Raw genomic sequence first — 22,529 nt, forward strand, 5'->3', positions numbered from 1 at the left:
CAGACACTCTCCACTGCTGGTGGTGGTTTATGTTGATACACGTTTTCTTTAGGTATTAAACAATTTGAAAATGTTAATGTCCTCACCAATCATTCCATTTCTAGGAGTCTCTCCAAAGGACCCCAAACTTTTTAATTATATTCCATGCTTTGAACTGTCTTTTCCTTAGGATCTAAACGCTCTTCCCACAGCAATGCTTATTTTTATGGCTTCTTCAAGAACAAGCGAATAGTTTTGTTTGACACTCTCCTCGAAGAGTACTCTGTACTAAACAAAGGCCTCCAGGAGGAGTCTGGCGTGGAACCCCGCAAGGATGGAGAAGGGGACGGTGAAGAAATAAAAGCTAAAGTTAAAGTGAGTTCTTTTCCTAAGAGACTCTGCTTTGGTTTTTATACACAGTTCCTGTGATAACTCAAAATAACGTCAATTACTATGTAATGAGTGTCAAATTCAGGGAGACTATCAAATAAACACACCATGGTCTCTTTACAGTTCCAGTATTTGGGAGAGATTACTACTATTATTACATGCTAACACTTTGCAAACTTTTACAGAATGTTGATATTAAAATTGGAAGCTCTTATAAGATAGGAAAACTCATGATTATAAGCTGTCTTTAAAACAGGAACTATGTACATATGTACATATTCCTTATGTCTGTGATCAAAGTATTCCCACAGACAGGATAAGGAGAAGATAAACATCTAATTTTAAGCTTCATTGAAACAGTAATTATAGGATTTGGCAACAGAGAGAGTTGGATTTGAATCCTGGTTCTGTCATTTAGTAGCTGTATAGCCTTGGGTACATTATGTAATTTGTTTTATTTGATTAATACATATTTATGAAATGTATGTTCTGCTGAGATATTTTGCTTTGCACTAGGAATACAAAAATAAAGAAAACCTTCCTCTCAAGCTTATAGTCCAAAGGGGAGATAATCGTACAATCATACTACAATATAATAATTGCTACTATGAAGCTATAGATACTGGATACAGTGGGAATATAAGAGAAAACATTTCTTAAATCTGACCTGACCTAAGAGTCTAAGAAAGCTGCTTCTGAATCTTTTCCTGGATGAGTTCAGCTGATGCTGATTAGAAAAACTTAAAGTACAAAGGCTAAATGGGGAACAGGAGGCAATGAAACAATAAAATTTCATCAGAAATTTGATGAAAAAATCTGATGAAACAATAAAATTTCATCAGAAACAGTCACCAGTATTTGTATGTGTGATAGAATTTGCCATTGGCTTTGTTGCCATACAGAGATGATTTTAGATCCCTGTTTATTTACTTACCATTTGTGTAATCATGGGCAAGTAAGTTAAGCTCTCCGAATCTTTGATTTCTTAACTGAAAGATGAAGCCAGCATGGTTTCTCAACCTCGGCAGTATTGACATTTTGGGCCAGATGATTTTTTTCTTGTAGGAGTATCTCGTGCATCATAGAATGTTTAGCAGCATCCCCGGCCTCTCCTCACTAGAGGTCAGTGACAACTCCCCCACCCCCCAAAATTATGACAACCAAAAATGTCTCCAAACATTGCCAGATGACCCTGGGAAGTGGGGTGGCGGGCAAGATCTGCCCTGTTTGAGAAATACTGAGATAAAGATGCCTATCTTTAAGGGTCGTGAAGAATAAATGAATTATATATGTGAAATACCTTGTACTCTATGTATTTTAAGTACCAGAAAATAATGATTAGCATTGAACATCTGTTTTGATCCTAAAAAGATGGTCTAGTAAAGTGCCTAGCCTGTTATAAATATAGATGAAACAAAATTTGGGGAAGGGATTCAATAGCATTGGAAGAAGGTTAACTCCTTTGCTTGTATTTATTTTTGTAAATGCAGTTATCCTGCCAGTTGGGATATTAGAATAAAAATCACTTTGGTCCGACTGAGAGTCATAGGATTTTAAGCCAGGAAGAGATCATAAGGTCATTTTATAGACAGGAAGACCGAAGTGCAGAAAGGGTAACCCAGTGATAACAGTGGAGAATCATGCAGGCTTAGCAAGCCAACCTGCTTAAAGAGGCATTCACATACAGGGTGGATTACATTACAGCTAAACCTAGACATTAGCTAGTGGTCCACTGATTACAAGCAATGTAATGAAATTTCAGACCTTTAATATCTATGAGAACAGTTTTCTTTGGCTACAGAAATGATTAGGAGGTTCTTTGAAGTGTGTTGAATGGGGTTTGACTTATTTTGCTAGCTTCTTGAAAAGCCTGCTTTATTGCACTGATTACAAATATTTTAGCATCTACAAGTATATTCAAATTACACAATAAGAGACATTAGACATAGTTCTACCTTAAAGAACCTATAGTAGAGGAAACAAATAGCCCATAGTTTAAGGCGGGGTATGATAAATATCATGAGTGGCTGAAATAGTATGGCTTTTAGAAATCCAGATATTAATACAGATTCTAACAGTCAGACAGGTTTCTTAGAAGAGAAGATATTTGAACTAGGCAGAATTTTGACTTGGAGATGGGGCTTTACTGGTAGAAGATAAGGAACGAATAAAGCTGTGGAGACTATTGTACACAGCACCTATTCTGAGGCTAATGAATTAATGGATTCTTGTAGATGTGGATAGAAAGGTGGGCCAGGGCCAGTTTGTAGAATAGTTTTTCCTGAAGACATCAAGCAGTTATTCCCAGTGGCCCGGAAAGTTTAGATTGATTTGGCTAGAGGCCAGAGCTTGTTTTAGGAAGATTAAAATTTGGTGGCAGCAAGTAGGATAGAACAAAGATGGGAGGCAGGGAGACTCCTAGGGGCCTACTGCACCAAGATAATCAGGATCAGCATGAAATAGTGAGGTCCTACACTAGAATGAGAGGTCAGAATAAGTGTAAGAGTCATAATAACAGATGGATTTAAAGTACTTGGTGATTAATATCATGGGGGTGAAGGAGAAGGTCAAAGATTGACTCAACAATCCTTAATTCTATTGCTTTTCAGTGTGTATTCCACTGTTGAGATAACTTTAGGTAGTATATCAACATATTAAATTTGAATAGCTATATATCTATTAATGTATATTAGGAAACAAACTATCATTATCAAACTCATGATTTCATGTATATTATCATTTAGGATAAGGCTAAGTTTTAAAAAGTGGTTTGGTTTAAAGAAAGATATTAAGTCAGTAATCATGTGGAGTGCACACAGATGTGGCAGAAATTTAGGAAATTGATTTACTCAGCACCTCCTACTGAACGCCTATTATGTACAGTGCAGTGGAGGATGCAAAAATAGTTTTAAGCTTGGATGATGTAGAGAAGATGAAGCATTTCATTTTTAACAGAAGTTTAAAGAAGAAAACTAAAGTTATCTGAAATCCCTTCTCTTAGAGATAACTACTATTAACATTTTGATGAATGTCTCTATACTGCCTTTTACATTTTAAAAGATATCTAGGAAACTTACTCTCTGGAATGTTACCCTTCTGAAGATAAATAGAATAATTGGAACAACCTGTCTTAAAAGCAATTTAAGTAAAAGGAAAAATTAAAAATATATAAAAGCTCGGGCCGGCCCAGTGGCGCACTGGAGAGTGCGCCGCTTGGGAGTGCGGCGGTGCTCCCGCCGAGGGTTCGGATCCCATGTGGAGACCAGTTCCCGCTCACTGGCTGAGCGTGGTGTGGGTGCAACACTGAGGGTTGCGATCCCGTTGCCGGTCCCCAGTACGGGCGCGACACCGAGGGTTGCGATCCCGTTACCGGTCAGTAAAAAAGACAAAAAGGAAAAAAAATATATATATATATATATAAAAGCTGTACTTTTGTAGAAGAAAAGAAGTATTTCCCCAGCAAGTGGTAGAGTTATGTGACAGTCTTCCCACTCAGTAAGTATAATAGAAAGGACACAGGCTCCAGAGAGGTGGGTTTTACCCATTACTTACTAGCAAAACATTTTAATTTCTCAGGTTTCTTTTCTTCATCTTTAAAGTGAAGGTGCTACTTTCCATCCTGCCCAGCTTGGTGTTGTGAGGATCAAATGGGGCAGTGTATGAATTTTATAAAAAGGATAGTGCTGTAGATAAGTAAAAGGTGGGTGGTAATTATTTCTGTTCTTTCATGTAAAATTAGTGTGGAAAGAAAAGTTCTAAGAATGTAGCCTGAATAAGCCAGTCTCCTTTCTGTGGGAAATGATCCTTGTTTGAGCTCTTTTCATTCTCTATCAGCATATCTTTGAATGTGACTGTAATGCTGTTCTAAATAGCTTCCTAAACTGAAACATTAAACCAATAGACAAGAGCCTGTGCTGAACTATCTAATAGAGAATTGGTTGTTTTATGAAAGAAATCATAATTCATGGGCCGGCCCGGTGGCACACTGGATAAGTGCGCCGCTTGGGAAGCGCGGCGGCGCTCCCGCCCGAGGGTTCGGATCCCACATACAGACCGGTTCCCGCTCACTGGCTGAGCGAGGCGCGGGGGCAACACCGAGGGTTGCAATCGCGTTGCCGGTCCCCGGTCCGGTACAGCGGCAACACTGAGGGTTGCGATCCGTTGCCGGACACGGAAAAAGACAAGACAAAAAAAAAAAAAGAAATCATAATTCATATGGGAAAGCAGGTAACTTGTAAAAATAGAAGTATAAGGAAAATGTTACTTTATGTAAAATGAGGCTAATAATACCTGCCTTATAGTAGTGATAATGAATGAACAGTATGTCAAATACCTACTATATTTAGTGTCTGGTACATAGGCCAAATGAGGCTAATAATACCTGCCTTATAGTAGTGATAATGAATGAACAGTATGTCAAATACCTACTATATTTAGTGTCTGGTACATAGGCCAGGGCAACACTGAGGGTTGCGATCCGTTGCCGGACACGGAAAAAGACAAGACAAAAAAAAAAAAAAGAAATCATAATTCATATGGGAAAGCAGGTAACTTGTAAAAATAGAAGTATAAGGAAAATGTTACTTTATATAAAATGAGGCTAATAATACCTGCCTTATAGTAGTGATAATGAATGAACAGTATGTCAAATACCTACTATATTTAGTGTCTGGTACATAGGCCATTCATAAGTGGAAGCTATTATCACTGTTATTATTAAACAAAAACATTAGCTATACTTTTGCTTATCACTAAAGTAATAGAAAAGTTAGAAAACATCAATAACAAAAATCATCAATGACCTAACAAACCATAAACATCTTACTAGATACGTTTCTAGTCTTTTTAAACTATCATTTTTTCATCATTCTACTCTTATTGGATATAAAGATTGTTTCCAATTTTTGCTGTTAAAATATTCCTGTAATGAATGTTTTTCTGTAAATCTTCAGTTGCACCTCTTCATTTTCCCCTTGGAGTAGATGTCTAATAATGGGTACTTTAGTTCATTACTTCTTAGTGGCCATTCCCTGAAGGTACAGGTGCCTGTGTGTCTCTCAGCCGTCTAAGAAACAAAGTTAGTTTTCTGATTCTTTTCTTTCTCTACCAAATGTACTCTGCTCCAAACTCTAAAATTTTTTTTTTGGCTGCTGGCCAGTAAGGGGATCCGAACTCTTGACCTTGGTGTTATCAACAGTGTGCTATAACCAACTAAGCCAACCAGCCAGCCCCAAACTCTAAAATCTAAAAGGAAAAGAAATAATAAATGTCAGTACTAGCTTACAAATTGCTTTGATCTATCCCTCTTTCTCATACATATACCTAACTTCCCTTTAAGTAGGCATTTTCCTCAAAAATGAGGAATTGGTGAAGGAGAGGAAAAGTAGTAGAATATCTAGATTCCAATAAAGCTTGCTGCCCAAGTTCCCGATAGGTTCCATTTTTCTAAGCTGCGTAAAACAAAATCAATTTCATGTTTGTCTTTTTTTTTTGTAATTCTCCTTTTTAGGTAGCTGGAGTTTATTTCAAAACCTTCAGCCTTCACTTTCTCGGATATATGTTCTCTAATTGTTGCAGGATGCTATATGTGTCCAGTAGATGAAGCTTGTTTATTATTTTATTCAAATCTTTATATCTTTATTAATATTTTATTTGCCTGATATTTCATTTATTGAGAGGTATATGTTAGTGTTCTCCGTTATGATAAATTTGTCGAGTTTTCTTTGTAAATCTGACAATTTTGTATTAATATGTTCTGAGGCCATAGTATTAGGTATATATAAATTTAGAATTAATATATCCTTTTGGTAAATTGAACCTTTTATCATTCTGTCGTGACCTACTTTAATAATGCTTTTTGCCTTTAAGTTGATTTTGTCTGATATTAATACAAATATCTCAGCTTTCTTTTGGTTAATATTTGCTAGATGTCATCCTTTTTCTTTATTCTTTTTTAATTATTTAGATAGAACTTACACAACATAAAATTCACCATTTTTAACCTTTTTAAAATCTACAGTTCAGTGGTTTTTACTATATTCACAAAGTTGTGCAGCCATTACCAAACCATTATTAATTCATCCATTTACTTTTAACCTTAGAGTCCTTATATTTTTTATGTCTCTTGTATATAGCATGTAGATAGATTTATTGTTATTGTTTTTAAATCTATACTGGCAGTTATTATCTTTTTTTTGGCAACCTTAGTTCATTTATATATGTTGTGATTACTGACATATGTGGAATTATTTCTACTGTATTATTTCATGCCCTTTTTTTTCATATCTTTTCTATATCCCAATCCAACACGCACCCCAACACACACACATATCTTCCTGCTCTTTTTATAGCTTATTGAGTGTTTTTGAAGAATTCCATTTGGGTCGTTATTCAGGTTTGGAGGTTCTTGTATTACTACTCTTTTAATGATTGCTGCTAAAAATTAAGCACGCCCACATAACTAAAAATCTTAAAATATACAGTATTTTCTCTGTTTCTTGAACAATCCAGGGACCTTAACCACTTTGATCCGATTACCTCTTTCATCTTGTATTTTAGTTTGATCTTTATTTTTTATCTCCCAAATTATCATTCTTGTTTTATACATTCATTATTTAGATTTACCCATGTGCTTACCTCTTTCTTTGCTTAACATTCCTTATTCATCTCACACCTTCCTTTTATTTTTTATTTTTATTAAAAAAATTTTTTTTCATTTCCAGTATATTTATTTGATGTTTAGCTTCTCTTTATGTTGACACTCATTTTCCAGTTACAGTAATATACATCTTCCTTTTAAATAAATTTAGGGCTGGCCTGTGGCTTACTCGGGAGAGTGTGGTGCTGATAACACCAAGGCCGTGGGTTCGGATCCCATATAGGGATTGCTGGTTAGCTCACTGGGTGCTGCTGACAACACCAAGTCAAGAGTTAAGATCCCCTTACCAGTCATCTTTAAAAAAATAATAAATAAATAAAAATAAAAATAAATTTAACTAAAAAATAAGTCAATTAAAAACAAACAAATAACAGAGGAAGATGATTAGGGATAGCAGAGAAATATGCACATTGTACATTGTACAGGGATGTGGCCCAGCTCATGGAGGTGGAATATGATCAGCTGAAATTTGAGGAACTGCCAATAGCAAAAGTTTTTGCTTGGTACTGTAGGGGCAACAACCTGCCTCAAAATCTCTGTTCTTTGCCAGATTCAGAGATCTTCATATGCTATAAGTGGCCCTCTTCCTCCCCAGGCTGTAGGGGTCTCCTAGTCTTCAAGCAGATTTTAAGCAATGTCACACCTTCCTTTTAGCTATCAGCTTCCTTTTTCTAGAAGTATGTGCTTTAGAAATTCCTTTGAAAAATCTTTTGTTTTTATTTCACTCTCATTCTTGGATGTCAGTTCAGGATTGACACCTATTTCTCTTAATCCTTTTTTTTTCTGGCAGCTGGCTGGTACAGGGTTTGAACCTGGACCTTGGTGTTATCGACACCACATTCTAACCAACTGAGCTAACTGGCCAGCCTTTCTTAACACTTTAAAAATACTGTTCCATTCTGTTCTGGCTTTCTTTGTTCCTGTTGAAAAAGTCTTCTTTGAGCTTACTATCATTTCTTTTTAGTTCTCTCTGGTTGCTCTTAAGATTTCTCTTTGATTTTGGTGTCCTCCAGGTATCACTTGGGATATATTGTGGTTCCTAAATCTAAGCATTTATGTCTTTCCTGAAGTTTTGAAAGTTCTCAGCCATTTTATCTTTTTTTTTTTTTTTTGTCTTTTTTCGTGTCCGGCAACGGATCGCAACCCTCAGTGTCGCGCCCGTACCGGACCGGGACCGGCAACGGGATCGCAACCCTCGGTGTTGCTCCCACACCTCGCTCAGCCAGTGAGCGGGAACTGGTCTGTATGTGGGATCCGAACCCTCGGCGGGAGCGCCACCACACTTCCCAAGCGGCGCACTGTAGCAGTGCGCCACCTGGCCGGCCCACAGCCATTTTATCTTTGAGTATTGCTTCTCTCCCATTCTCTCCAGTTTATCTTTCTAGAATTCCAATTAGATAAATGTTATACCATCTCATTCTGTCTCCCATGAATGCTAACCACTCTTTTGTACTTTCCATCTATTTGTCTTTCAGGGCTACATTCTGTAATTTCTTCAGCTCTCCGTTCCAGTTCACTGATTCTTTCTTTAGTTATATTTAATCTGTTCTTTAGTTCATTGTATTTTTTGTTTTTTAGGTGACTGGCTGGTACAGGCATTGACCCTGGAGCTTACTAGTCCTTTGTATTTTAATTTTAAATTTCTGTTTGGTCCTTTTCAAATCAGTCTGGTGAAGTAGTCTCTTATTTCTTCCCCATGTTTTTAGTTTCCTTATTTGTATAAAGCATGCTTATTTTATATTCTGAATCTGATAATTCTATTATTCAAAGTTTTATGCAGCTAATGTGGCTCTTTATTTTTTCTGGCCTCACTCATTGTGGCTTGTTTTCTGAAGTATGTGGTAATTTTTATTGTGAGCTCATGGTATCACTGATCTTAATCTTTAGGAATCCTAAGGGGTTTGGGTTTAGGGTACAATCCTCAATAAAAGATTTACATTTGCTTCTGTCAGTTGTCCCCAGTGCTAGCAAACCAGAAGCACCTTAATGTCTCAGCTTGGGGCTTTCTGGACCACGCAGATAATGATTTTGAATTTTCATGAACTTTTTCCAGTTTAGATGAGACTTCACCCAATTGAGTTGTTTTGCCAGCATATTTTTTTCTAGCCTATTCTTTGACTCGGAGTATAACCCTTCATGGATTTATGCAAAGGATCTTCATTTCAACTCTTCACCTTTGGCTTTTCCTTACTTTCTAATGATATAAATTATATGTTTAAAAGTATATTTGTTGTAACTTATTCAGCATTTTTAGGTGTTTGACTGTTTTTCAAACTATCTAGTTAGTAATATTGCGAGATACAGGCATCCAGGTATGTACATGTGTGAATGTGTGTATAAGATTAAATTGGTCATTCTGTCTTGACACTGTTTACGTTGAATCTTGAAAGTATATAAACAGAAGAATTTTATTTGGCTTTGTAAATCTTATACTTTACCATTTATATTTAATTATTTTGCAGTATAGTAATGATATTTTAATAAATTATTACATACATGCCAACTAAAATTGTTTATTTCATTTGATTGATAAATGTTGAATAGTTTACCTTTACCTGCATAATTTATGTAAAAGTTGAAAGCCCAGATCTCTTTTATCAGACTACTTGGCTTCAAATCCCAAATTTTCCTCTTGTTGGCTATATGGCCATAATCAAATTAGTTAACTTCTCTCTCTGCGTAGATTTTCTCATCTGTAAAGTGATAATATTAAAAGTACTTATCTCGTATGGTGGTTGTGATATATAAATGAGATAAGTATTCAGTACACAGGGCCTGGTACATTGTTATTGTTTAATAAATGTTAGCAACTTTTGTTATTTTTTTTTTTTATCTTTCTGGCCTAGTCTTCATATGTGTTGAAGAAAAAAATATATATATGATTATGTTTTTACATGGTTTGAGAGGGTGGACTAAAATTAAGAGAAGCAGAGTGCCAGTAAATACTAACACTAGTTTTCACTTTGTTAAAGTAACATAAGCATACTGTTTAAAATTTCAAAGAGCACAAAAAGCTTATAATAAAATATAGTAGTTTTCCTGTTCCTTCCTTACTTATGCTTCTTACCCCTCGCCAGTCCCCTCTCCCCACAGATTTCAACCTTGTTAGCTTCTGACATTTACACATTTCCATATTTGTAAGTAATATATGTATGCTGCTGTCTGTTGACACTATTGACTTTCAGTTATGGTAGATGAGAATTTAGCTTTCTTCTCCTAACATCTGCGCAGCTTCCCCTTCCTCCAATTCTTCCTATATAATCATGTTACAATTTTTGGCTTACCCAGTAGCAGTGTTTACATAATTGTACCTATATAATTATTATTCACTGCTGAACATGCTTTCTTTACCTATTTCCCCTCTTGCTTAATTATTTTTTTTATTATTGTTAATTTGCTTAGTTTTCTTTGTATCTTTTGGCTAATTCTCATAACTTCCAAAATCTCTCAATATAATTTTCTCTAAAGTTAATTGCATCATCAACATTATCAGTTTTATTCTCCCTTATCTCCTTCACACCCTGGGAGAGGTCTCTATTCTCTTTTTATTTTTGAGGTGGTTTATCTGAAGTCCTGCTGTAAGCTCTCATATTAGACTTCCCTTAATGGTCATTCTTGATATCTCTTTGCCTTCCTTTTAGACTGGAATCCATGTTGATTTCCTTCCTTCTCTTGGTGGCATACATCTTCCACTAGTTTCATCAGATTAGAAAGATGATATGGTGACAGAGGGGGCATGATGATGACAGCTCTCACAGACCTTCTTTGGAATCACGCTGTTCAAATCTGGATGGGTTACCCTCTGTATCTGGTGTACAGTTGTTATTTCGGGATGCCTTGTACCATTATCCTAAGAGATTTCCTCCACTTCTCTCCTTTGTCGGATCTCTCATGCTCTGTATTCCATAGCTTTTTGTTCCTTAATTTACTCCTTCAGTTTGGTAGAGAACATCCTCTAATACCTTCCTGAGAAAGGTTGCATAGTAGGTAAAGTTTCTGAGTTCAGGGACTCAAAATGTCTTCATTTTTCTGTCGTACTAGCTTGTTATTTGGGGATATAGATTTCTTTTTTTAAAAAAAAACGGTGACCGATAAGGGAATCTTAACCCTTGACTTGGTGTTGTCAGCACCATGCTCTACCAAGTGAGCTAACCAGCCATCCCTATATAGGGATCCGAACCCTTGGCCTTGGGGTTATCAGCACCACACTCTCCCAAGTGAGCCATGGGCCGGCCCCCTTGGGATATAGATTTCTGGATTGGAAAAACTTTTCCTTCAAGATTGCGAAGACATTGTTCCATTGCCTGCTTGATTCTAACGTTGCTGGTAAGGTACCTGAAGCCATTCAGATTACAGACCCTAGTATATTACCTTATTTTGCTCTTTTGAAAGCTTGTTGAATCCTTTCTCTCTCTCAATGTTCTGAAATTTCACATGCCTTGGTGGGGTCCGTTTTCATCCATTGTGCTGGGTATGTGCATTAGGCCTTTTCATTCTGGTAATTTAGGTCCTTTGGCCCTAGGAATCTTTCTGGAATTATTTTGTTGATGATTTCCTCCTTTCCATTTTTTCTACTCTCTCTTTTCAGAGCTCCTACTACTTGAGTATTGGATTTCTTATACCAAACTTTCCTATATTTTCTCCTGTTTTCCATTTCTTTATGTCTTTGTTCTGTTTTCTAAGAGATTTCTGTATCATCTTCTATTCCTTCCATTAAGCTTTAATTTATAAGATTTTTGGGGGGCGGGCAGCTGATCGGTATGGGGATTCAAACTTTGACCTTGGTGTTATAACACTGTGCTCTAACCAACTGAGCTAACTGGTTAGACCTCTAGAAATTTTTGTCCTTTGATTTTTTCATTTTTACAGCATTCTCTCATTTTTCCAAGGATTCAATATCTTCTCTCTCTAAACTTTCTCCCTACATAATTTGTGTTTATTCCATGTTGCTTTTTTTCCGGATCTGGTCTTCCATTTTAACAGCTTACCTCATATATCTGGTAATCCTTGGATCTGCTCCGTAGTAAGAGAATGGGACTAAAAACCTGATTGAAAACTCTGAACCTATAGGCTAGGCTTATTAATTTTGAGCTTCACTGCAGGGTTACCTGGGTGGGTTTTTTGTTGGGGGAACACCTGGTTTTAATATCTTTATGTCTTTTCTGGTTGGGTGGTCAGAGTCCCCATGGAGAGTATTCTTTTTATCTTCTGCCTGGCAGGTAGTGTTCTGGGAGCCAAGTGTGGGGAGAAAACTGGGTTGAGAGAGGGAGTCCTCAATACTCAGGGTACCATATCAATAGGTAACTAGATACATGGTATATTGCTAGTGTACCCTGGCCCTAAGCTATGTCAGACCCCTAGTTGGAAGGTCCTCTTTTTTTCCCCCTCTCCAATGAGATTAAACTTTCAGGCTTTTGCCAGGATGAGGCAGGAGCAGGTGCCTACTGGCATGGAGTTGGAGAAGGAATCTGGAGCTTTAGCCATTCATCAAACAGCTCTCACCCAATTCTATTTTAGCCACCTCCTCCTTTCCTCCCTGTTCCAGATGTTATTTCCCAAGCCATTTGAAGACTTGATGGTGTAAATCAGACTGGTTCTCCATTTTTTCCACGGCTGGCTTATGATTCAACTTTTCTTTGGCCTGCTTAGTTCATTATCATTTGTCTTTCTGCTTTCCTGCTTCCAAAATGTTGTTACTGTTTTCACCTGTCCTGTTTTCCCCATCTTATGACTTTATAGATTTAAAAAAAAAAATCTGTTGACCAAATTAGATGTGAATGTTCTTTCTGCTATCTTAACTTGAAAATCTCAATTTTTTTTTTTTCCTTTTTGTCTTCTTTCGTGACCGGTAACGGGATCGCAACCCTCGGTGTCGCGCCCACACCACGCTCAACCAGTGAGCGGACCGGTCTCTATATGGGATCCGAACCCTCGGCGGGAGCGCCACCGCACTCCCAAGCGCCACACTCTACCGAGTGCGTCACTGGGCCGACCCGAAAATCTCAATTTTTAAAATGGCATTTATGGTGTATTTTTTGAATAATGAGTGATACATGCTCATTTGTGGATAATTTGGAAGATACAAAAGATATAAAATAGTTAAACATCACTGTAGTTCTATTATGTAGAAATAACTGCTGTTAACATTTTTATATACTTTCAGTTTGCTTTTTATATTTGTGTATTTTTACATGCACATTCTTTTTTTTATAATTAGAATCATACTATATGTTTTTCATTTGTTTTCTGCTTTTTCACCTAATAAACCATTTTTCCGTGTCGGAACATAATCTTTGAAAACATTTCTAATGGGTATATAACATAACTGTTATTTGACTGTATCTATCTTGAGCAATTTCCCATGTCAGAACATAAGCTTTTTTATTTTTTGGCAGCTGGCCAGTAAGGGGATCTGAACTCTTGACCTTGGTGTTATAATAACACACTCTGACCAAGTGAGCTAACCAGTCAGTCCTCTAGAACATAATCTTTTACAACAAAGTTTCTAATGGGTTTATAATATGGCTGTCCTATGACTTTATCATGATTTATTTAACTATTGTCCTATTAATAAGGATTTATATTTTTTCAAGTTTTTTTTCCTAATTAAGTTAGTCTAGACTCTAAGCTTTGTGAAGTTGAGGAATGTCTGTCTTGTTCCTGATTCTATTTTTACTGCTTGACCCAGTGTCTCACATGGAGTGGTGCTTCAGGGAATATTTTAAGTGAATGAACAATTTTAGTTCTATACAAATGTTGATTGTTTCTTTAAGTTAAAATCCATTAAGGGATATTACTACATTAAAAGGTATAAACTTTTTGGAGGTTCTCAGTAATTTATTTTCCATTTGTTCTTTGATTCAGAATAAGAAACAAGGATGTAAAAATGAGGAGGTGCTTGCTGTACTAGGCCATGAACTGGGGCACTGGAAGTTGGGACACACAGTCAAAAATATTGTTATCAGCCAGGTAAGTTTGGAGTGACAAATCTTTTTTTATGGCATGATATTCAAATAGAAGTGTGACAGACATGAGAGGACTTATAGTAAAGAGGTTAAGACAGCCTGCATAGCCAGGCTACCTGGCTTCCCATCACAGCTTTCTGACTTACTGACTGTGTGACCTCAGGCAAGTTCCTTATGTGACCTCTGTCTGCCTCAGTTCCCTCATTGATTGATAATACCACACAGGACTGATTAAAAATTAAATGAGTTAATACATCTGAAGAGTTTGGAGCAGTACCTGGAACATAGTAAGTACTATATAAATATTCATTGTTGTCACCATCATTGTTATCATCTCCAGAATCAGTCATATATAAGAGCTGTGAAGATCAAAAGGAGCAAGACTAGGTAACTTAAACATTAAAATGCTTTAAAATAGGCAGGCCGGTTAGCTCACTCGGTAGAATTTGGTGCTGATAATACCAAGGTCAAGGGTTCCGATATCCATACCGACCAGCCACCACAAAAAAAAAAAAAAAGGAATTGTATATTTATTGAAAATTGTAGAAAATATGAAGAAGAAAACCATTCCAATAACATTCCTCCTCTGTATATTACTACCTTTAAACCAACAGGTTTTCAGGCTCTGAGTGAAATACCTCTATATCTTATTCACTGGTTCTGACCATATGTGGCCTTACCTGAGTCCTAAATGGGTTTTCTTACCTTTCTAAAAGGCCAGCTGGTTCTGGGTGATGGATTACATGGGAAGACTTGTGAAGCCCTGTGGGCACTTTCCTGTTGCCTTACATCTTTAGGTATAAAAATGAGTTCCTTGGTTTGAATCTATGTTGTGTGGATACATGGCCACTGAATGAGACATTAAATAAGTCCGAATCTGAGTTCAGATTAAGTGCTCCATCTAATATAAGGAAAATCACTGCCCCTTCCATGAAGGAAGGGGTCCAGTGGAATGAGCCTACCACGAGGTTGTGGGCTGGTCCTTGAGGTGTGGTACCTCATCAGGGCTGGGGTGCATAGCCTCTCTGACAGATTGGGCATTTGGCAGGAGCCAGTGGGGGGGCTGTCTGTGTTGTTGACTAATGCACTGACTCCATCTCTGTAACCTTGGCCACTGTGTTCATGAGCCCCTTGACCAAGTCCTTGAGTGGCTGTGGAAAAAGGCTGGCTAACCTCCACAGAGCAGGTAACTTTTCCACCTAATCATTGAGAGCCTCCTCTACCATGGGACTCTCTTGGTGAATATTCGCATTAGGCCAGACTGTAATCATACTCTGGTCTAATTTTGGAAATTTTCCACATGCTTCTTCTCCAAATCTCCTTGTTAACCATCCTGTATTTCGTTCCAAGACCTTGATCATCCAGCCAAACCATATTTTTCCACTGCCAATAAATTAGTATGTATGTCCTTAGCTCAGGCTCTCTCTCCTGCCAGGCTGAGTGGACACTGAAGTATACTACTTAAAGTTGCCCTGAGATTATTTCCCTTCACCACTGCCTTCCAAGACCATCCCTGAGTGGCACTGTAATGCCACAGCAGACTACTTTCAGCTGGTTCCAGCATAGTGTATTAAGTTATTTGTAAAACAGACTCCACTTTTGTCCTCCTCAATTAAATTATTATAGGGAACTCCCCTTGAGTAAGGATTGACTGAAAGGTGGCAGAGTGGCAGGAGTTGGCATCCTGGAGTATGAGCCCTCTGCTCATTAACTTACTTCTACCTTCATGACTTGCTTTATTTCTACTCCTATACCATTTATACATGAGAATGGAGTGCTTCTGGGCATACCAGTTTCCTGAATAGGAGGATCAACATAGCATCAAGTTCAGGAGGAACAGCTCAGGTTGCAGGATCAGGGTGTCCCATTGCTATGAAGTCAGTCTCTAGTAGGGCTCAATAGCAAACCAAAAGTTATTTTTAAAAGGGACAATGGTTACTTGATGAAAATGGATGTGTAGATTTTAAGTCTGAGTCTTCACTGTGAGTTTTCTATTGGAGCTTGTCATATTAGATCCACTGAGTTATAAGGCCTGAGTGGCATAGCTGCTTGTACTTCCTCCTGGGGCAGCTGATGAGCCTTCTTATGTTCTGAGCCCCACTCTAAGCTGGCAGCTTTTGAGTCACCTGGTAAATTGTTGGGAGCAGTCCAGTTAAATATGATATAGGTGACCTCCAAGATCCTAATCTGCTAAGGGAAAAGAAAGATATTTGTTCTTCAATGTTACTTCAAGGGGTCATATTTTAGTACAGACTTTTGATGGTTTTTTCTCATTTATTGATAAAGATAGATCAACTTTTTTCTCTGACTTTTCTAAGTATTCATTATAGCTCCAGTAGTCCTAAAGAGAATTCAAGGAAATTCTCTTACTTTGGAGCCTCCACATCAAGGTCAGGTGGGAGGCCTTGTCTGATTACAATCTTACAAAACAAAGCCAGAATCCATTTTAGACCTTTAACTTTTTACAGAGAGAAAATATCCCATTGCTATTGGCCACTTCAAGCCCTCTACTATAAGAGGCTCAACTCAAGCCTGCCCCTACAGAAACTATGTAGTTTATACATTTGGGGAAATTTTATTTTCCTTTTAGGAATAAAAGTGAAACTATAAAACTACCTAAAATCTTCTGTGATTACACCAACACCTTTCTTAAAATTACACCATGTTTTCTTGTACTTTTTTGGTATTACTGGTTCCACAGTGAAATCAGCTTAGTAATAATTTAGAAATTTTATGTACTTCTTTCTAGATGAATTCTTTCCTGTGTTTTTTCTTGTTTGCTGTATTAATTGGTCAAAAGGAACTTTTTGCTGCATTTGGTTTTTATAACAGCCAACCCACTCTAATTGGACTATTGATCATCTTCCAGTTTATTTTTTCACCTTACAATGAGGTAACGTATAATCTTTAAAATATCTCACATAAGCACTTGCCTGTTTCAAATTTAGAACCTTTAGGGTAGTGAAAAAGAAATAAGCAAAACTATAGTTTGAACAAGTGGATGAAACAAAGTCATTTAGTCCCTTGATTTACTGGGTCGGTGTGAGAAAGTAGCAGAAAAATCCAAGCCCAGATAAATAAATGCTCACATACTAATAGAGGAAAAAAAGTAGAGAATTAGACTTAGCTGTGAAAACCTTGCTATAGCACATACTCAGAGACTTGGTAGATGGAGATTAACTATTGGAATGCTACATCCTAGGCCACATATTCACCAATGCATGGGTGAAAATCTTCTGTGTAGGAGGGGACAAAACAGATAATTGAATATATGCACAGCTAGGTAAAGGAGGCTCTATGACAATGTTTCTCTAATTGTGTTCTATGACCAGCTGCTTCAGAATAGCTGTAGGGTTCCCCCCAGGACCCACTGAATTAAATCGGGTATTTTATGATATGTGAAGCATAAGAACCACAGCTCTGTGACAGTTCAGTAGGGGGATTCCATACATGGACCAAACCTGACAGTGGCAGCATTTCATGATATTTGGTAAGTCTTCCACATTAAGCCAAGACATAATGTTGGGGATCTTGAGGTATCTCTCCATTCAGAAGAGTTCTTTCTTGGGACAGGCTGTAGAGCTAAAGTTTAAGACAAGCTAAATAAATCCTATTTCGCTCTTTTAAAAAGTGTGTGTGTGGCAGGGACACCAGGAAAGAAAAATGAAGAAGAATAGGTCATATTTGTATAGTATTGTCCACATAAACTAAATAGATTTTTCATAGAACTTTTATTATCACTAAAAGTTTTGATTTTTTTGTTTTAACTTTTGTTGAAAATGTTTACAAAATGCCTTCTACAGTTTGTTACTGCTTAAAACAGAGATAACAGAATACCTTATGATGATATTATCATTTCTGCCTTCTGTCACAATTAGGAATGCCTAAGGATACTAAGCTATGTGTATTAAATGACCCCAGCCTGCTGTGCCTTTTAAGTAGTTGTGCTATTTATTTTTTTATTTAACTAATTTTTTTGTTTCTTCACTTGTTGACAGACTGATAGTTCTTGCTACTATCACTGTGACTTTCCATTACTCTCATTATCCCTATTTAATTTTCTTCTTTAAGCTGCCATTGACTGGGAAATATGATGATCTGAATCACTGAGCGAGAGTTACCAGATTCTGACTGAGTTCTTTTAGGGTCCTCTTAAAAGGGAAGGCATGAGTAGTGCTAGTTATTTTTTTGTGGCATCTGTTTTGGCTGTTCAGAGGATTTTTTGTTTTGTTTGTTTCCTTATATTCAGTGGTTGAGTTCACTTCAAAAAATATCTAAACAAATGTGTGATATTACTGTAATTTGAAATATGATTAATCCACAGAGATAATAGCAACTGTTTTAAAAACCTTGGAAAGCCCAGAAGATTTGTTTCAAAAAGACTAGATATTTAAGCAGAAAACACTATACTTAATGTCACATTTTAAGAAGTCATAATACTGGGGCTTGCCAATGAACTCAGTTGGTTAGAGTGTGCTGCTAATAACACGAAGGTCCATTGTTCGATCACTGTACCAGCCAGCTACCAACAGGAAGAGAGAGATGATAGGGAAGAGACATTTTCCTGGGGAAAATTGTCCTATTAAGAAGAGTTTGGGGCCGGCCCGTGGCTCACTCGGTAGAGTGTGGTGCTGACTACACCAAGTCAAGGGTTAAGATCCCCTTACCGGTCATCTTTAAAAAAAAAAAAAAAAAAGAAGAGTTTGGATACCTATACAGCAAGGCAGATAGGTGCAAGTTAGTATCTGCTTATGTTTTTATTTATGTGTTGCAGTGAGAATCAAAGAACAGTTTGCCTGAGAGACTTAAAATCAGGAAATAGATAGATATTTATTGGAACCAGTTAATGATTCTGTCCCCAAAAGTGTATTCAAGATTTGAAAAGAAATTTCAGACAATTCAGTTATTAACTGAACATATCTGAGAAAGTATCAGGGACTCCCAGACTTTATTGTGAAATTGTATTTGTTACTGGCAAATAAAGAAGAGATTTTTTTACTTTTTAAAAAAAAAAATTCTTATGCTAAAATATTTTAAGTTGAAAAATAGACATTATGTCATTCAACCTGCAATACCTAAGTATAGAAATTATTTTTTCCTCAGAATTTACATTTTCAAATGAAATTTGTCCCCTTTATGATGCTCACCTTCAGAAGTCATATACTTATTCTGGCAGTGCTGCCATAGCTCAGAACACTTTAGAAAACTCAATTTCGAGATTGTTGTCAGAGGCTGTGGCATATTTTTTAGAATAATTTCAGTGAAGACTGTCATAATCCTTTAAAGGTGGATAAGTAATCAAGAATTTTTTTTAAAAGAAAAAAAGGGTCTCAATATAAATTACCATGATTTAACCCTGACTCTGAGAAAGGTGGTATGCATTGGCTTTGGAGTCACCAAGAATTTCAGCACTACCACCTTCCAGCTGTGTGACTTTGAGCAAGTTATCTAACCTCTCTGAGCTTCACTTTCCTATCTGTAAAGCAGGAATAAGAGAATATGTACAGTGCCTAGCTCGTTTCCTGGCATATGGCAGATTCTCCAAAATTGGTATTTTTTAGTAAGGATGACATTCGTTTGGACATATATCTGTTCTGGTCTGTTTGCTTGGGGAGAAAAGGCTCAATTTATGATAATTCCCCTACTCTGGGTCCTCTAAATACTAGTCCTCTGGATTGCTGTTTCTCTTATCCAAAGCCAGGCTTGCTCTACAGTCTCACCTCAGGAAATCTTCAGTGACAACAGAGAGGTGGATGGTAGTTAAAACCCTTACATTTATTTTTTTCAGGTTCTTTCTTTTTGCCTGACAGTCCTGAGCCGCAGATTTGAGTTTCAAGCTGATGCATTTGCCAAGAAACTGGGGAAGGCTAAAGACTTATATTCTGCTTTAATCAAACTAAACAAAGATAACTTGGGATTCCCTGTTTCTGATTGGTTGTTTTCAATGTGGCATTATTCTCATCCTCCGCTACTAGAGAGACTTCAAGCTTTGAAAAATACAAAGCAAGACTGAAATGCCCAGGGTCTGTGACTGAAGACATTTATGATTATTTCTGTCCTGGCAGCATGTTCCAGCTCTTGATGTTTTTAAACTTTTTCTTTTTTTTTAAAGAAAAATTATTAAGTACAGATGAGCTCAGATTTAAATACATTTAACATTTCATTTCAAAAATGATTTTAATAATCCATTTCTTAAAGAAAACACTGGGTGAAATTTTGAGGCTTAATGTTTTTAAAGGTGTAGTTTTCTTTTATCTTTGACATCTAATTTACCACCAACTGGTAGAATTGAGAAAATACAGCACTTGTTTTATTTATATGCTTATATGGAATCTGCATATTAAGGTGTTTGGGGCATATGTTTAAAAGAGGGAACACCACCTCTGAGTCCCTTCTGTCAGGCAGAAGCAGTGGTCCCAAATCATTGTGCTTACACCTAAGTTGAAACTGGTTTTTACTTTCATCCCTGTTATTATTTAACCTGGCCAATCAGTGTTTTAAATAAGAAAGAAAGATAATAGTTGGCTAATGCTATTTAAATGAAAGTAAATAGAGGGCTGGCCAATGGCTCACTTGGGAGAGTGTGGTGCTGATTACACCATGGCCGCAGGTTCAGATCCCTATGTAGGGATAGCTGGTTCGCTCACTTGGGAGAGCGTGGTGCTGACAGCACCAAGTCAAGGGTTAAGATCCCCTTACCGGTCATCTTTAAAAAAAAAAAAAAGTAATTAGAAATATGCTCTGCTGATCATTCTACCAAATTTCAAATTTCCCTGTTCCCTCTCTTGCTGCACACTGATCAGGAGTTTGTAATAGTGCTTTGAAATTAGAAATTATGTGTAAGATATTTTAAATCATTGAGTTTTGTTTTTGTTTTTAAGGAAATCTTAGTCTTTTTCTTCCCACCTGGCAGGTATGGTCCCATTAAGGGTAAATTGTAGCTTTTTCTCATTCATTCTCTTTTATTCAATAATAGTGTATTTTTTCACTTAGCACTTAGCAGAAATTGCCATATTGAACAGGTTTTGCTATGTTAAAAGTGGCAGAACATGGAAAAATAAGAAATAACATTTTAAGAGACATGATGATTCTCTTATGATATTACAGGAAAAAAATATAATTTTCTCTCTCAAGGACAGAAGCATTTTAGTTTTTGTTTTTGTAATTTTTAATCAGTAAGTCGTAAGTAATATTTAATTAGGGCTGATTCCATTTTTGAAAATTATAGTTCCTGATATGCAGATAATGTTTGCTTTCAAAACAAATGTCATGAAAGATTTTCAGTTTAAAAAGCTGTGGTTTTCATTACTTTACATGCCTGTCCACTTTCTGAATGAAACCTTATTTTGTGCCTAGAGCTCCCACTCACTGATAATGTTTACCTTTGGGCATTGATTCCTATGTGGGATTGACTGTGCACCTTTGGTATCTGGCCATAAAGTCTTTTGCTTGGCTTACATTTGGATGATATCTTCAAATGGAAACATAATAAAAATAAAAATCTAGTTAGTACTGCATTATTTATTTTCCTAATACTAAAGAGGAACAGTCCTATGGTTTTTTTATGCAGCATTCTTTAACTGTAACTTCATGCTGTGATAACTGCCTTTCCTTCCTTCTGTGCCTTTAAATACAAATTTCAGTTCTGCACAAGTGAAACATTAAAAATTGCCAATGCAGATTTATATAATTTGTCTTTAATTTGATTAAATTTGCGTGTCACTTGTTACCTAGATGTGTGTTTATTACCCTAGAGGAACTGAATGCTAGTATGTGAAGAGTAGTATGAAGAAATAGCTCTAATGCTGAGTGGTGTCAGCTCCATCACCATGCCTCAGAGTCTTCTTGAGTAGCTTCCTCCTGCTCACTCCAGAGCATCACCAGTTCTTGCTGATGTTTCCTTAGAAGCTTCATTTGGAATCATTCCCTGTCCATTTTTAATAACCTCAGATTGTCTTGAGCCTGCCTGGTCTGTTCCAACTGCCTCTTTGGTCTTCTTTACATATGGCAGCAGTTAATTGGCTTTTTAATATGTGACTGACTTAGTCACCCACAATTTAGGGATGTCAGAAGCATGAGGATGGCCAGAAGGAAATTGGTGGTTTTCTGAGATATAGACCAATCGGGGGAAGTATAGATAGAGCAACCCAGGAAGGCAAGAGGTGGCACCCTGCACCCTAATACTTGGCAGATATACAAGTAGGTAAAGCCCTGGGTAAAACAGCACGACCTCAATAGCACTGATCTCTGAATCCAAGGCATAGTCTCTGTTGTGTGTATATAGTGCCTTTATCTAAGTTGGCCCTTTGCTGAAGTCTGAGAGTTGCTAGTAAATTCTGCCTCTTTCTAGGATAGGAGCATAATTCCTGGGATCAATTCTATGGTTTTAGTACCAGTGATGGTCCGAGCTTGCCCCTTACACTTTATATCCTCACTGTTACCCCTAATCCTTTATGTAGTATTTTCCTCTCTGAGGAATCTTTCTCCCACTTGGTCTTTTTCGTCAGTCCTTTGGATAGTCTTGTACATACATACTT

The 22,529-nt window shown here is 36.9% G+C and overlaps 1 protein-coding gene across 3 annotated transcripts in view; it reads left to right on the forward strand.

The window, feature by feature from the left end:
* The window catches only part of ZMPSTE24 (zinc metallopeptidase STE24), a 68,083-nt gene extending 47,522 nt beyond the window's left edge, over positions 1 to 20,561 (forward strand). The window contains exons 7-10 of one of the 3 annotated variants that reach the window (XM_008590867.1): positions 170 to 354; positions 13,892 to 13,996; positions 16,742 to 16,885; positions 19,781 to 20,561. In XM_008590867.1, coding sequence (XP_008589089.1) covers positions 170 to 354; positions 13,892 to 13,996; positions 16,742 to 16,885; positions 19,781 to 20,005 — 659 coding nt within the window. In that variant the 3' untranslated portion in view covers positions 20,006 to 20,561. The remainder of the gene's footprint in view (positions 1 to 169; positions 355 to 13,891; positions 13,997 to 16,741; positions 16,886 to 19,780) is intronic. The other 2 variants (XM_008590865.1, XM_008590866.1) reach the window with 2 other exon arrangements.
* The last annotated feature ends 1,968 nt before the right edge of the window (positions 20,562 to 22,529 follow it).

Source organism: Galeopterus variegatus, unplaced genomic scaffold (genome assembly GCF_000696425.1).
Source record: "Galeopterus variegatus unplaced genomic scaffold, G_variegatus-3.0.2 Scaffold6412, whole genome shotgun sequence".
NCBI classification, from domain to species: Eukaryota; Metazoa; Chordata; class Mammalia; order Dermoptera; family Cynocephalidae; genus Galeopterus; species Galeopterus variegatus.